Genomic DNA, 16,879 nt, shown 5'->3' with positions numbered 1-16,879 from the left:
TGACGCACCAATATTTAACCCCCCTTTTTGAGCAAAAAAAAGCCAAAATATCCCAAAGTACGGTACATGTATTATGATTTCCGTCACTAGGAGATTATATCACTTCCTTTCACAACACGAACATGACATTAAATCCTCGATACCTTGTGGTTTTACTGACAATGGTTCTCTATTAAGACTTGCAGCATGTTCCATTTAGCGGAACGTTCCGGTTGTGCCAACTTGGAACGGGTTCGCTAAATGGTACATGACGTTCCAATCATGTTATGTGCACGCGAAATCCAACATGGCGGACTTGACCATGATTGCGTCAGCGTCCTATACGTTTTTGTCGTTTTTCAACGAGGACGAAGACGATACTGTAGAAACAGTAGCGATGGTTTATACAAAAAGAAACGAACGTACCCGAATTCCTTTTTATGTAGAGACTATTGTCAAATGTTATGAAGAACAGGAGTTTCATTCACATTTCAGAATGACCAGGAGTTGTTTTGAAATCTTAATAGATCTTATTCATGGCACTGGTAAAGTGCCTGTCTATCATGGGCAGGGCCGTAAGCCCATATCTATTGAAAAGCAAGTTTTGGTAACCATATGGTACTTAGCCAATAAAGATTCACACAGAGAGATAGCAGACCGTTTCGATGTCACTGTCAGTAGTATCGCCAGGACTAAGGCCCGAGTCATCATCGCCATAATGGAATTGTTGAAGGAGTTCATCGTCTGGCCAACTGATAACTAACACACAATCTACCTTTTACGATGCCATCTAATTTCACTTTTGAACTTGATAGAGTATAATAGTTTAAAATTGTCATTTAAATCTACTTACGCGGCACAATACCGCAACATAGGCTACAGTACATACGTCCTCGTCCTCGTCCTCCTTTGCCGTTTCAGTCAATTCAAAACATTAATATTGTGGGTTGAAAGTTTACAAGCGCGATAACTCCTGCATTACTGTTTCTTAGCAAATATATCTATGTTGTAAATAACATAATTCGCTTCAGGTGAAGTTGTTAATTGGAGAATTCACATGTGACCCAATTCGGCGACAGTCGGAATGTTTCACGGTTGGCTGACTCTTGTAATTAACTCCTTGGGGTCAATTAGTGTCACTGACTATATAGCTAACCTACACTTTGGGGAGTCTGTATATAGGACAACACAAAAGAACTTACATGCATCACTAGTGTTAGTCAAAATTTGAAGCGTCAAATTGACGAGCGGCTCAAACTATTTTCTGCGTCAATGCACTGATTCAAGATATTGAAATTATTATAAAATTACATTTGAAAATGAGCTACGAAAAGATAGTACTAAATCTATCTTTAACCTACTGTACTACAGCTTAGCCTTACTGTTGTTTGTGTTAAAAGACCATTTACATTCCGAGCAAATAAAAATTAAAACAACTATAAACACACATGCGAATATATATCTTTTCCTTAAAATATAGATAGATATAATAAATATGTTTATAAAAAAAAAAAATCTGCGGCCGGGAATTGAACCCCGGCCTCCACGGTGGAACACTTCGCCTCTACCTACTGAGCTAACCGGAACATTATACAATTCGGTGATATTTTATAACTAAGAGGCTATTCAGTCTAACCTTAGTTTTCTTTTCTTTCAAAATTCATCTTCATATTATATTTTCATTGCAAAATAAGTTAACAGAATGATGACAAACCTTACAGTGTTGTATATTTGTGCAAATTTGCCACTATAGATATCACAGTAGTCAAGTAATTTTACAAAACACCAACCGCGGTGACAATAGCTGCTAAAACCATAGGCTAAAAAAAACCAATGCAACATTAATGTTTCTCTTTTACAAGGCATCTACGATCCAGATGACCACGTCATACCTGGCGGTCTTTGCATTGGTTCCGAATTATAGAGAGGCTCCTTCCGTTAAGTAGAATATGAATTTCAATATTTTTATTGATTACATTGAAGAATTTGACAGAGAACGGGTAATCCTACCTACACGTTCTCTTGTTTTTTCTTAAGTCATAATACTGTCAATTCATTCTCAAGAATTGAAATCTTCCAAAGCCCCTGATGGCGAGAAGGAAGCAGATCTACCTCGTTTTTATTTGATTTCTAAACTTAATAAGAATTCTTATACATGTAGTTAATGTTTCATTGCTGATTCGGGTAGTTGTTTTTTTTCAAAGCTTCTTACTACCTTTAATAATATAAAATAAGTCAGTACTGCAGTCCTATTATGACACATTTACTCAAGAAGTGGAACTAATCGAATGTTGATTTTAGGAAAGATCTTTAAATTAATCTTGAACGGTCGCAGCCGAAGAGCTTCACTTCAAAATACTTTCAACTCTTTATACTGTCATTATACTGTCATTTTACTTTCCAAACTTAAGGAACGCCTTCGTTCTTTTGTAATGAAAACTTTCTTTTACAGGAAATGAGAATGGCGATATCAGTCAATGATTGTGAAAAACACGGGAACATAGTTCGTAAAAAATACTTTTCAAATGAAACATATATATATATATATATATATATATACTCAGTAATCACATTCGTTTGAAAACAAAATCAAGTCAGTTTTGAGCTTGAAAAACGGCTTGGTTATTATATATGTCAGTAGTCTTTGTTGTTTTCAAATGCTATATATTCAATGTGTTTCTTTCCTTAAATAGTGAAATGTTTTGTAGTTTTCTTTAAACACATGTTCGTTCGGCCATGTTGAAAACATATTTTACATTGCATTATGGGATTTGAGAGCCTTATACAAAAGCGTCATTTGCATGTTATTTTTATAGCTAACGATTTGAATAGGACGGATATATTAATCTTTAATGAATTTAATTACTCGTTTTTTCGGAATCTAGCATAACGTCCAACTTGTTTCGGGAAATAGGTTCTTCAAGTTGCTCACTGTTCAATTCAAGCAAACAAACATTTACTTCGGCATTAACCAACTTTAAATTAAAGTAAATAATGGTATATGATATCATGTAATATTATAAAAAAATGGAGCCTCTGAAAGTTAGGACATGAGTTGTAAGTGATTGAGATATGCTAAACGAGATGACGTTGCATTAATGGTTCAATGTTATTTTATTTCATCAAAATTCAACAATAATCTGCATGATGCAAATGATTAACAATGAAAATAATCAAAAATAGTTTCAGTGTTATGATATATAAAATCCTTGTGACTGTTGTGAATCATACCAATGTTTTATCACATATTACAAACCTGTTTAACAAACAGTCCTGTTCATTCATCAATCCTGTACTTCCTTGTATTATCATACAGTTAAGTCCAGTATCTATTGTTGGCGTTCCGGTAGGAAAGAGGTCCATATTAACACTTGTACCGTCTGAGTAGACCCATGTGTTTTCTACGGCACTGTCCGATCCGTCCACAAAAGCTCTAGCGTTAGACGGGATGTATGAAACTAATAAATCAAGTTTCTGTGTGGTGTCCACCTTAGCCAGACGACCACCCAACCCAGAACAGTAAGACCGAGCTTCCGTGTTTTTATAGCGTATGTCTAGTTCTAGTTTGTAACAAAAATTAAGATCTTGGTTATAGGTGAAAACATTCGTATCACACGAAATACAAACCAAGGTCAGTGAAGACCACTGACCATTCTGCTGACACGTAATATCTGGGTTTCCGGTCAGAATATGTCCTGTGATACATGTGTATGACAAAGTTGTTCCAACTGACCTCTCTGCAGATGTTGGCGTGACCGCGTTCGTGACCGAGGGGATATTTCCACACAGAACTTCGGCAACTTGAGTAGTCGTTGTTGGCAGCGTCGTCGTCGATGTTGTTGGTGGCAGCGTCGTCGATGTTGGTGGTGGTGGTGTCGTTGTCGTTGTTGGTAGTGTCGTTGTCGTCGTCGTTGACATTGCTGTGGTTGTTGTTGCAGTGTATACAAGAGTGGACACACAGGTTGACTGCCCACTGGACAGTTCTATACAGACATTGTCCACATTACAAGAATGACCAGCACAGGAAGTTAATAGGGATACCTCATACTGTAGTAAAGTGGACCTAGAAATAGTTCCAGTCGTATTCCTAGACGATAAGACACTATACGAAATGTCTTCACCAAGTTCACAAGTAAACGTGTGAAAATCGAAAGATATTATCTGACATTTTGTTCTCATCAAACACTTTTGTGAGCATTGCTGTAATCCAATGACCTCCAGAGTAAGAAATGCTTGGGACAGATGCCGTTCATATTGCAAGGCTTGGTTAATTGTTTTTCCTATGCAATGCTGGTCAGCCACAATGTACTCGATATAAATTAAGAAAAAAGTCACCAAAACTCCTCCCGAAAAGATGCCCATAGCTGAAGATCTCAACCGATGTCAGCTATATGTTATACTGAACGTTGTGAAGCCGATACATAATTTAAGTGTCCACGACAAGGCTACGTTCATTAGAGTTAATTAGAAAACGCTATCAACGGTATCAGCAGAGTACTCTGACTTGATGCTATTGATTTACAGAAGGCAATGGGCTGTATGTAGCAACGCCGCCTATATATTGGGTATGATTGATTATTGAACAGTTGATCTATTAAGTGGATTCAGTATCATTATGTCGATATCGGAGGAGTCAGATTTTATCTGGAATAACACTTTAATTCTGATTATAGGATCTTTAAATTTTGAAGTACTTAAACAACAATAAAACCCATATTTACTCCTTCCAACGTGAAGAAATTTTCGAAACAAACCACAAGTAATGAACACATAGTGTATGTCCTGTTTATAGAGGGAAATCGCCAACACCATGTTAAACACAACATATCGCTCGGATTAGACGGGATGTCAGAAGACAAGACGTTTCTGTTGTTTTTTATTCGAAAACGGAGCATTATATTACACAATGGTTAGCATCAGAGTACACAAACCTATATAGCCTAACGTTCAATTGAATCTATTAATAGATAGAATAATGCTGCATCACACAATTTCAATATGTTTATCAAATTATCAAAGCTTTGGATTAGCCAATTTCAAGTTAAGTGGATTTAAATAATCTCCCGATCATTAACTTAAGAAATTCCGTTGCTTGATTTTTTCTGAAAGCATCACAAAATCTAGGAAAGTTACCTACCGAATATATTCCCGTCAGTCTTATAATGTTTCCTGTGGTTATTGTAACGGCTCCTTTGTCTATCGGTTTTATTCTCCTTGTACAGAGTCAAACTACTGTAATCACTATATACGATGTTGAAATCCAAGAGAGAAGCTAGGAGAATCAGAATGGGACATTTTACCAAACCCGTCATTGCCGAGGCCATTTAACTAGAATACATACCTGTACAAACAACATTTGTTTTGATATCGACACCAGAAAGCATTTCCCTATTGTAAATACGGGTTCATTCTTAGATACCAATCACATGATGGGGTTTATATGGCGACAACGTGTTAATATGAATCGATTTAGAAGGAAGAATGTATTACTTTTTACTAAATAGTTTCATATACTGGAAGCAGATAATCAATAAAAAAGGTTATGAAGCAGTTGTCTGCTTTATTTAAATAATAACAAAAAAATCAGGACAATCAATTGCATCTTGCATACTGATTGACAGAATAAACACATAATATTCAAAAACAAACAAAAAAAACCAAAACGACAACAAAGAGGGCCATATTTGCAATATTTGATCAGTTGGTAAGGATAATTGACTATATACTAAATACAAATGACAATTAAGGGTGATACATTTGCGGGCAAGTGCTGGAACAATCATAAATAATTAAAGTTTTGCTAGCATAAAAGCGATAACTCAGTGTTCTAATAGATGGTAGAACAAGAATTAGAAACAAGTCTTATTTTGATAAGGGTAAATTATGAACTCTTGCATGGCGGAAAAAAGTACATTGTACATTTGTAGAAGGCATGACATAAAGGAAATATGGCTCAATAAAAGGTGATTCTTTGCAGCACCACCAGACTGAGTAATAACTACTTCTTACATGTTATAACAAAGATTCTGTCTCAGATCGTAGTGATCATGACGGCTGGTAGAGGATGACAAGTTACTGTAACTGCTGGGGAGCTGCTCCATTTATTGCTTTGTATTTGTATAACATCACAATCTTGTACTGTAACCTGAAACATACCAGCAAAGAATGCAAGGAATAAGGCACTGGTGTAATGTACTCCTTCTTTTCTCCTTGCTTCAGTGTTCTGGAACCTCTGTAGTTTCAGATACATATATGTACACCGAAGAAGAAAGCATTCCTATAGTCTAACCGAGAAAAAACAAGCGAATGCACCAATATCTTGCATACATTGTTCATATGTGGTTATGAGCTGACGGATACACCCAATGTTTAATAATGAATGTTAACAGAAATTGTTTCTCCACTTAACATCTTTATGTACAGGCATCAATGATTCCCTCAGGTAACCTAACGTAACATATTTATGTACAGTTATCAATGATTCCCTCAGGTAACCTAACGTAACATCTTTATGTACAGTTATCAATGATTCCCTCAGGTAACCTAACGTAACATCTTTATGTACAGTTATCAATGATTCACTCAGGTAACCTAACGTAACATCTTTATGTACAGTTATCAATGATTCCCTCAGGTAACCTAACGTAACATCTTTATGTACAGTTATCAATGATTCCCTCAGGTAACCTAACGTAACATCTTTATGTACAGTGATCAATGATTCCCTCAGGTAACCTAACGTAACATCTTTATGTACAGTGATCAATGATTCCCTCAGGTAACCTAACGTAACATCTTTATGTACAGTTATCAATGATTCCCTCAGGTAACCTAACGTAACATCTTTATGTACAGTTATCAGTGAATACCTCAGGTAAACTACACGTAACACCTGTATATACAGTTTTCAGTGAATCCTTCAGTTAACCTACACGTAACACCTTTATGTACAGCCATCAGTGATTCCCTCAGGTAATTTACACGTAACACCTGTATGTACAGTCATCAGAGATTCCCTCAGATAACCGACACGTAGCACCCAAATGTACAGGCATCAATGATTCACGCTTTTCGTTCTCCAAAAGTAGCGTACGTGTATACGATGTGACGTATTCCCTCACAACTAGAAAAAGTTGTCGCTCTCGCCTTAGGACGTCGGCGGCAAATAGAAATCCCACTTTGTCCGGAGGATCACCAGGAGTTTGAACCTGTGTATGACGTTGGACTTTACGAAGAGACGCACATTGGTGACAACCAGAAGACGTATTCTCGATTGCTTTGTCCATATCCAGGGCGTAGAAGTATCGCTGAACAACGGCCTTAAGTTGATGTTGGGACAGATTATCCAACTTGATGTGTAGAGAAGTAAGTAAACCTTCCAATACACTGCGCGGAACTATGATGCATTCCCGCTGAGATTCGAATGGAATATCCTTTCTTACAACAAGAAGTCCATCCTTAGCGATAGAAGCACACTGAAGGTAACGTTTGACATCCTTGATGTTAGTAAGTGTTTTTTGAAGGCCTTGTGCCTTGTTTCAGGTGTGCATGGGTGCGACGTAGATCAGGACATTCGCTTTGGAAAGCTAGCCACGTGGGTCTACTGATGAATGGAAGTTTGACGGTATCATTCAAAATGTCTTGGGTAGAAACGTGGCGCACAACTGAGTCATCAATCGACCGAGAAAAAGTGCAGATTTGGCAGTTAGGGTGCTCACATTCGGTGGCGTTTCTACTGGCAAAGTCAGAAGGTAATATGGCGGCACCAGCTACGTGTCTGATGGAAACCTGGAAACGGCTGGCCGTAGACAAAAATGTAGATACTCTTGGGCTCGCAGATAACTCACCTCTACACAACTTCTCGTAAGCCTGTACACACGGTTTACTGTCCGTGAGGACGCACGCTTTAGGTGCGGATTGAATAATGTAAGGGCTGAAATGTTTAACGGCAGAGGCAATTGAGAGAGCTTCTACCTCACACGGAATCCATAAGCTCTGGTGTTTTCGTAGTTTTGCACTAAAAAATCCTGCAAGTAACACTCTGTCGTTACGAGTAGTGTAGAGAGTAGCACCGAGACCTTTGCACTTCGCAGCTCCATCGGTGACTATCCATAACTGGTCGCTCGAAAGCGGTAGAGTAATTGACTTGTTTGAGGAGAGGGCATCCTGGTTTTTTATGAACGAATTCAAAAGCTCCTCAGACCACGAAATAGAGTCTCTCGAATCACGGCCTGCAGTAACTTCGTCTAGTGGCGAAAGCAAATTGGAGAAACCTTTAATGACGCGTTCGAGAACTTTATAAGCTCCTATGAACGATCGAAGCGAAGAGACGGTGGTAGGAGGTTGGCATGAGGCAAGGGATGAAATACGGTGTGGGGACACTCTGATTGACCCTTGATGCCATATCCATACAAGGATAGTAACTTCCTTTGGCGCGATGACTATCTTTGAGGCAGACAGATTAAGCCCAGACTGTTGTAATGCCTCTAATAAGCGATAAAAGATTGTAAGAAGATCTTCAGCAGAGTCACCCCACAGTACAGATCATCAGCGACTTTCGCAACGACACCCTCTTGTACAAGATGGCCGAGGACTCGACACGTTAACTCCTCTAGAGCAGTTTCGGACCCAGGCATTCCCATTGCTGAGCGCGCGTATACGCGGACCCCTCGATAGGGGATAACAACGCCGCAGTATTTCATAGATTCCTTGGCGAGTGGGATCTGGTAGAAAGCCTTAGTGAGATCGGTAACAGCAATGAAGTTCCACTGAGCAATTTGTCTTAATGTAGAATCAATGTCCGGCATAAGAGAAGGTTGGGGTTTGCTATATCGGCCAACGTCTGCAAATGCAGTTACAAGGCGGAAATAACCACTGGACTTTTTTAATAAGAAATGATGGGATAACGTTTTCAACATTGACAGCAACGTCCTCTGGCCGACGAAAGACACCCAGCTCTTCAAGCTCATCGAACTTCTCCTGAAGTTGGTCCATTTGGTTTTTAGAGTACTGTGGTATTCTTCCTTTTCGTTGAGGTGGTTATACTGGACCCATATTTACGTGGGCCGTTGTATCCAGAAAACGTGGGCTTGAAAACAGTGTCATGTTGGTACAACTGTTTGAAACGGGTCCCCATCTTCTTGGGGAGGATGCCGTCCGGGTCAACGCGCACATTTTGAGAAAAAGCTTGTAGCTTTTGTTAATTCGGTTTTGTGTACAGGAGGTGGTGCTGCACTAGACGTTTCAGGACAGAATGTAGACCGAATCTTGCAGAAATGCTCATGTCGTTTAACAGTCTGTGGTTCAGGTGTGAGGTTTGGAATGCGAATGTTTCCAGATACACTTGAAATAAGGCCAGGTGAAGGCCATGAGCTGTTATCAGTCTCATGAGGCTCAATACAAAATGTGTCATCATTGGGTGCGATTTCCTGAGGCAGCTTCACTTCAAGAAATTCGCCAGGCCATACTGTGGTCGCTTCCGAGACAGGTGCACGAAGGACGTGTGCGCGTCGGATAACATGGCGACCATTGTTGCTCGTTTGTATGCCGTATGTATACACATCTTTGCCCGCTAGTACAACCTCATGACATGCAGGTCGAATAGCAATGTCATTCCTCTCCATGAAGGGAATACCTGCTAAAATGTCTGTATCAATATTGTCAACTACAAGACCCTCAAAATATAAGTCATATCCGTTGTGATGAAATGATAAATGAGTTTCGCCGACTACATATACCGGAGATAAACCGTCGGCCTGGTGTGCGGATTGTGCGGGGTTTTTTTTTATAAGCGCACCTAATCTAGTAGCTACTGTAGAACGGATCATATTCCCCGTTGCTCCGCTGTCAATAGTTAAACGCACAGTATGGTGACCATAGAATACGTCGATATAGGGAGACTGTCGGATTTGTACTCTTCGTGCAGCTTGACCCTCCGATGATTCGTTGGCCTGCTTGTACCCATTATCATCATCCTCGCTGGAATAGTCATCGGTCCCCAAAATACGACGAGCTTTTGCGAGATATCGACGGTCCTGTGCGGGTAAAAATGAGCACTTACTAAGAAAATGGTTGCTTTGTCGATTAACCTCCTGTGAACTACAAGGTTGTAGCCACTTGTAGATTTTTTGTTTGTGTGTATGTAGATGATGAGATGTATTGATGAATGATGATCGACGCCGTAGACTCTTCTTCATATTTATTCTGTACAAGTTCTATGCATATATGGTATTTATAAAGTACATGTTCAGTGAGAGCGAGAGTGTCCCCGCCCGGCCTGCTGGCCGGACTGTCCCGAGGACCAGTCACCTATCTCTCTCCCCGGTCCTAACTGTCTCTCTTAACTCTTGTCGCACTGCTTCTTTATATGCTAGGGACGATGTTAATTACATAATCCAAATCACTTAATACTTTGGTAAATATATAACTTGTGTCCAAATAGACAGAGTTCTTATGTAAATGGCATTGTATACCCAGGGACAGTGTCCGTGTCAACAGGTAGTGGCCACGTTTACAAATATACTGCCCTTAGGACATACTGTGCCATCTGAATATCAATTTCCGCATTCTTAATAATTTTTATAAATTTCAAAATAAATCATTATACTTCACTCCTTATATAGAGGGCACACTCTAGTAGAACTAGACAGACCAGAACGTGTTGAAAGTTTAGGTCTCACAGGAAGTCTACTGTTTGTGACGGCGGTTCTCAGAGTTTTAGCATCATCACTCGATCTTATTTCTTCAAGTAACGACTCTAATGCCTGCGATATTTCAGGTTTGATAGAAGCGAGAGTTCTACTGCGTAACTCTGTTCCATATCTTTGTTTCACAAGGCGCGGAAGGTCCGAGTAGATTAACCGTAGCCATGTCAGAACAGCAATATTTTCTAAGGTGGGAGTCATTTCCTCATCGTCGTTTATGTCTGCACCATTATGAGTTATTCCCATATCGCGCCGTAGAAGGTTATCATCAAAGAAGGCCATTATTCGCTGAAATAGGTCTTCTGGACGTTCGTTCGGTTCAAGTTTTACTGACTCTAGTTCAAGGAAGTGAGCGCCGGTTGATTGAAATCCAAAATGGAGGCGAATGGTTTGCCAAATAGAACTTAATGAGACAGAGTTTTTGACGATAGTGTTCCTCGAAATTACCGGACAATAATTTGCAATTTGTCCATGCATTAATTCTAGCATGTTGACCTTTTGTTCACGTGTGCGACGCCGGGGCTGTGGTACTCCTTCCCCATAATTCACAAAGCCTCTAAACGGTGCATCTCTAGATTGTTTTAACCACGTAGAACCATCGATGAGAAAAGGGGCGAAATTGGGGTCTAATGTGAGGGTATATATCAAGTTCTGTTTCCAATTTTGGAATGAGTTTACAGTTTCTACTTTGCTTAAACACCACTGTTTCGGTGCTCTGTTTATGTTGGCCATATTCGTTTATACACTACGGCTGCGATCAGGGTGAACTTTTCCTACGCTGTGATTTTGTCATGCATACGGTGTTACCTTGAAATATTGTTCATCTGTGTATTGATGAAAAGACGTGAGATTGGGTATCGCTGCTACCACGCCACTATTTGGGTGGAACACAACCACAACACAGCTCGTAGTGCGAGAGGAACTTTTAATAATGAACCGGAACATGAGGAGGGAGTATAAACAAAGGATCAACAAATAGATCCGGACTGCAATCCGGAATGCACTAAACGTTACTGTTCTAATACTGGCGATACCTAGCACCAATACCTAACCTTTGTACCGTGACAACCCCTCCTGGAAACTTACATACTTATCATATCTAAACTATAATAATTCCGTCAGGGTAACAGCCTATGGATACGTAATTCCTATATGTACATAGATAATAGACTAAGCTTATATCTGATAGGAGAGTAGAGAAAAATCACAACTGAGAATTTAGAATTCCTTTCTCAGCTTAGCTACAGGTACATGATTGTACAGAATCATCTACCGTAATGAACATTACATAAGTAAATGCTGACTAATATTGATATTGTAGCATCAAGCATTTTGATTTATAACAGGTTCAACGCATTATGGCTGGTAAAGTGTTTAAAATGTGTTTTTTACCCTTGCCTTCATGTCAAATATTAATGATGCTTTTCAAATTCATCCATTTTGTCATTTTATGGTCCTGCACTGTTTCTTTTGTGTGTAGACCGACGCATGCCTCGTTATAAGTGAAACCGGATATTGATTAAAATTGCCAAGTACTGATGTCATTAAATCATTTTTCTAGACTTGATTTCTTGTTGGGTATTTTTCAGCGATGCTGAGCGAATTTAATTCCTTGGAAATCCTAAACGCACCATCTTTCTCCTCCCTTCAACCTAGATAAAAGTATTGCTCAAACTACTGATGTATTTAAAAATGATGATAGAAGAAAAGAAAATGTTATACTTTGTCAGCTTCGAAACAATACAAGCAATTCAAATTTTGACAGATATAAAGACCATCTGATAGATTCACAATTATGAAACAGAGGAGAGGGAACTTCACGTCACTATTTATAATGTTATTTATATGAATAGTAGAGACAGGAATTAAGGGATAAAATATATCATCCGCAATATTTTACTCTGAAAGCACTGACCCGGGGAAATTATGTAATGCTACATATGTACCGGATGCTTTTAATATCGACATTCTGAAATCTGGTCTAGAATTTATTAAAGATACAAAACGTGTTGAAGAACGGTATCATGATAAAAATTTCTGGACCTTGAAATGTTCTAATGTTTGAAATACCATTTTATATGGTATTAACATTGTACAAGCGACTTGCTTCTTAGATTAATTCATAGATTAGTTTATTTCTGTATATCTAGATTTAATTAATAAACTATTCAATCATTTCTTCATGATTATATTCACGTTTAATTTTTCATTTTGCTAATTAACATTATAATATGTATGGAAGCTTTATTGTAGGGGTATCCGGTCTGAATCCAGCACACCAGGGTGTATGCCAGAAACCCGTGTGTTGATGGATTCAAGACTTGATGCCGTTCAAACGCCTCAACAACAGTTACATTAATATATCTTTGAAATTTAAATAATATATATAATGCTATCTTCTTTAGGATAATAATAATGCAAATCTAAGTGATCGGGTTTTTACCTCTCTTAACCAATAACAGCTTATTAGTACAAATATGACACCTCTATATTGCCAAATCTATTAATATCTATCTGCCTCAATTTGTTATATTTACTAAAATAATTAAAGATTAAAGATGTTTATAGGCTGAGCCTGCTATCTAATCCTATTGCATATTATTCTACAATAAAATCTGTCGAAATTCAATTTGTGTGTCGTCGATAACGACGACAATTCTCCGATTTGTTTAGAGTAAAGACAGTATTGTGTTGGTCCCAATGTGAACCCTTAGGAACCCCAAAGTCTATGGTTCTTTGTGTGCTGAAACAGTTGACCCTATATAGCTTCGCACTGTCGTCGTTCTCCAAAAATAAGATGGGGCCAGCTTAGTGTAGTCACCCTTAGAGTACTGAAGACATTTGTATGTCATGACCAATGACGTCGAATGTGGTGGATAAATCATGCATAAAAGCTGTTATACTCATGCTATACAGCGCGGCAGCTAAAGCCTTCAATTTTAATCTCCGATACATCGTGCTATCTGATAATCTCACACATATATGTATATTGTACGTAATTCAGGTCATTTGATGAAAAAGAATAAATTAATGTCTGCCATGCTAAGTTTGAATCGGGTCCAAGTACGATTCCTGTGTCGGTAATGGCTAACGCTGAACAAAAGAGAAAAAAAAAGGATAAAATAAATTAATTGAGAATTAATATTTCACATGTGTTGATCTTTTCTTGCGTCTCTCTACGATGCCAGTAATATTTATGTACTTTGTCATAGTCAATTACTAAACACAACTAGCGTTAGCGGGCTGTTCCCGGTGCTAATTGCTAATTAATAATCACAAAACGTACCACGTCTCAATGAACAAACTATACACATTAAAACAATCATGTATAAAATACAAAAGAGGAATTCAATAACACCACATTATTATGATATACGCCGACCATGAGACAATGCATGGTATGGTACAATAACTCAAGCTACATACATTTTTGTACATGTATATAGCATAAACGATATTGTGTATTATCTGTTTTATTAATTTATTTACCTATAAGTACTGCGAGATATGAACTAATGGAATGGTTTCAAAACAACTTTAGTAACTTATACTGACACTCATCCTAGAATAAATGTCCAAATGTACTTGTATCGAAAAATTGAACAAAAAAATTACAGAAAAAACTCGTAGTTGGTGAAATTGTCAAGTCTACCTAGCTCGTAAGAGAGCCGCCTCTTGTAATTATGCTTCGGAGTTCGAGTCATCAAGATGCCACTTTTGTATCGTCATTATTTTGTTGTTTCTTATTACGATTTAATTTTCCTTCAACATATTTGAAAGATATCTTTAACATTAAAAGTATTTTTGATATATATTTAGTACAATTATCAAAATGTTAGAAAAGTTTCACTTTGATAAAAGAGTAAAATAACCGATTAACAGGGTATTCCGTATCGTCAAAAGTAAAATGTAAACAAACTACAAATTCAAACCAGAGATATAGGTGGATAAGTAGTGTCAAATCCTTATTTTATTTGTCAATTTATATCATACCTATTTACTGGACTGTATGTACGCAATGTTTTCATAATCCGGTGTCTTTCGTTCTACCAAACTTAGAGGATTTTCGGTGAAAATAAGCAGGTAGAGAAAAACTTTTAAGAAGATAAATGAAAATCAAAATATTTAGATAATAAATTTTAATGCATGAACCTCTTACAAAAATACCATTACAGGCCGATAGCCCTGCTCTCTAGTTGGTAAACTTATGGGTTTACAAATAGGTATATAACTTTCTCTTTGAAAATTCTCTTTTATCCCCAAATCAGTCTGGCTTCAGAACTGGAGACACGCCTCAAAACCAGCTTCTTTCTATTGTTCAAGGTGTAAATTCAGCGTTAGATAAAGGCAAGGACATTGGTATGGTCTTCTGCGATGTCAGCAAGGCATTTGATATAGTTTGGCACCATGGTTTAACTTTAAAATTATCCTCTTTTGGCATTACTGGGAATTTATTGAAATAGTCTAAACATAACTTATCCCAATGTACCCAGATAACTGTAATCAAATATGAAATCCCAAATCGGCGTGATATATCAGCTGGTGCACCACAAGGATCAATTTTAGGCCCTTTGATGTTTTTGATTTGTATTAATGATGTTGTCAATGACATAGAGGTGATTATCAAGCTTTTCGCTGACGACACTTCTGTGTACATTGTATGCATTTGTTTATACTCCAGCAACTAGTGCAGATCTTATCGATAGAGACCTTTAAAGATACTCCTGTCACAAAGATGACTATTTGATTTTAATCCCTTAAAAACCGCTTTACATGAACAACATTCCTATAAACGAATTCTGTTTCCACAAACATCTAGGTGTATACTTATCCAACAAGGGCACATGGAAAGACCATATTCATTTAATGATTGACAAAGTATCCTCTAAGATTAATTTCTTGTGAAAATTTAAGTTTTCTCTAGATCGGAAATCACTCCAAACCCTGTACTTTTCCTTCATTTGTCCAGTATTAGAATACGCTGACATTGTTTGGGACAATCTTACAGTTGCCCAAACAAATGTATTAACACATTTAGAGGCCGTTAGAATTGTAACGGGAGGGGGAAAAGCTTACCAGTAGATTTACGTTGTACAATGAAACGGAGTTTGAAACACTTGAAAAGAGACGTCAGACGCATAAACTCATATAATTTCATAAAATGGTTCATGGTATAGTTTCCCTTGCTAAAAAGCCATTCATCCGGAGAGAAACTCCGATGTACATACTCATGCAACTAGAGATGGATTAAACTTACGTCCATTACTTTGTCATACTTCTTTATTTCAGAATTCTTTGATTCCATCCGTCTGTAACGGTTGCGTGCCTACAGTCCGTTACCAAGTTCCATCTTGGACCCAATCTATATCTAACTGTTGTAAGAAAACATAAACATTGCCGACAATATATACAAAACAATGGCTAGTCTACCTGACTTCAATATATATATGTAACGATTACCTAATTTACGCCTGGTAAATATCTAACACTATGATAGCCTGAATACAACCTATTACCTAGATAAACCAACTGTATCACAATGTACCTACACCCGTACACCCTGTACCGCAACACTATGTGATCACGACAACTTGACCGCGACACACGTACACCGTGACTGCGTACACCCTATACCGCAACACTATGTGATCACGACAACTTGACCGCGACACACGTACATCGTGACTGCGACTACCTTTACCGAGACACCCTTTGACCAAGTCACCCGTTTACCAAAACACGGCAAACACTTGTCTCGGTACCTGTCACCGTCACCGTAACACAGTACGTCGCCCTGTACTGTGATACCCTGTAACGATACGTGATACTGGTACAACAGTGGAACCCTAACTTATGCAGCTAGGCCCAAACTTATTCAGCTCGGTCACTGTTTACCTTTATTTACCTTTTTGTAACGCTGAGTGTTCCTTCATCCGAGCGAGCTGGAGAACAACCGAACAACCGAGCCTGCCCGTCTGATGGAGCCTCTATTTATACCCTCGGCCAGGATGGAATCAACCAATCAGAATCGCTCTTACAAACACATACATATTCAAGGACTTGAGCAAGACTATACAGCTACAAATCGTTTATTAATCACAATATTTACATTCATTCGCTTCACGTCTTAAACTGCTGAAACTCTCTTCCTTCCGATTGTTAAAGCGTATCCGTCAATACGGAATCTTAAGAAACAC

At 38.2% G+C, this 16,879-nt stretch overlaps 2 protein-coding genes across 2 annotated transcripts; one reads left to right on the top strand and one right to left on the bottom strand.

The window, feature by feature from the left end:
* The first annotated feature begins 286 nt into the window (after positions 1-286).
* Positions 287-742, top strand: LOC117332232. The gene has a single exon (XM_033891117.1). It carries the CDS (start codon positions 287-289, stop codon positions 740-742), a length of 456 nt encoding a protein of 151 aa, XP_033747008.1.
* Positions 743-3,074: 2,332 nt separating this feature from the next.
* On the bottom strand, positions 3,075-4,351 carry LOC117333579. The gene has a single exon (XM_033892932.1). The coding sequence runs from the start codon at positions 4,339-4,341 to the stop codon at positions 3,205-3,207; it is 1,137 nt and encodes a 378-aa protein (XP_033748823.1). The 5' UTR covers positions 4,342-4,351; the 3' UTR covers positions 3,075-3,204.
* Between the last annotated feature and the right edge of the window lie 12,528 nt (positions 4,352-16,879).

This window comes from Pecten maximus, chromosome 8 (assembly GCF_902652985.1).
Source record: "Pecten maximus chromosome 8, xPecMax1.1, whole genome shotgun sequence".
NCBI classification, from domain to species: domain Eukaryota; kingdom Metazoa; phylum Mollusca; class Bivalvia; order Pectinida; family Pectinidae; genus Pecten; species Pecten maximus.
The sequence above is the reverse complement of the archived record's forward strand: the minus strand, read 5'-3'. Positions and strand labels throughout refer to the sequence as shown.

Coding starts and splice junctions, on each gene's coding strand:
- LOC117333579 (XM_033892932.1), bottom strand. CDS start 4,341: ATGGGCATCTTTTCGGGAGGAGTTTTGGTGACTTTTTTCTTAATTTAT.
- LOC117332232 (XM_033891117.1), top strand. CDS start 287: ATGGCGGACTTGACCATGATTGCGTCAGCGTCCTATACGTTTTTGTCG.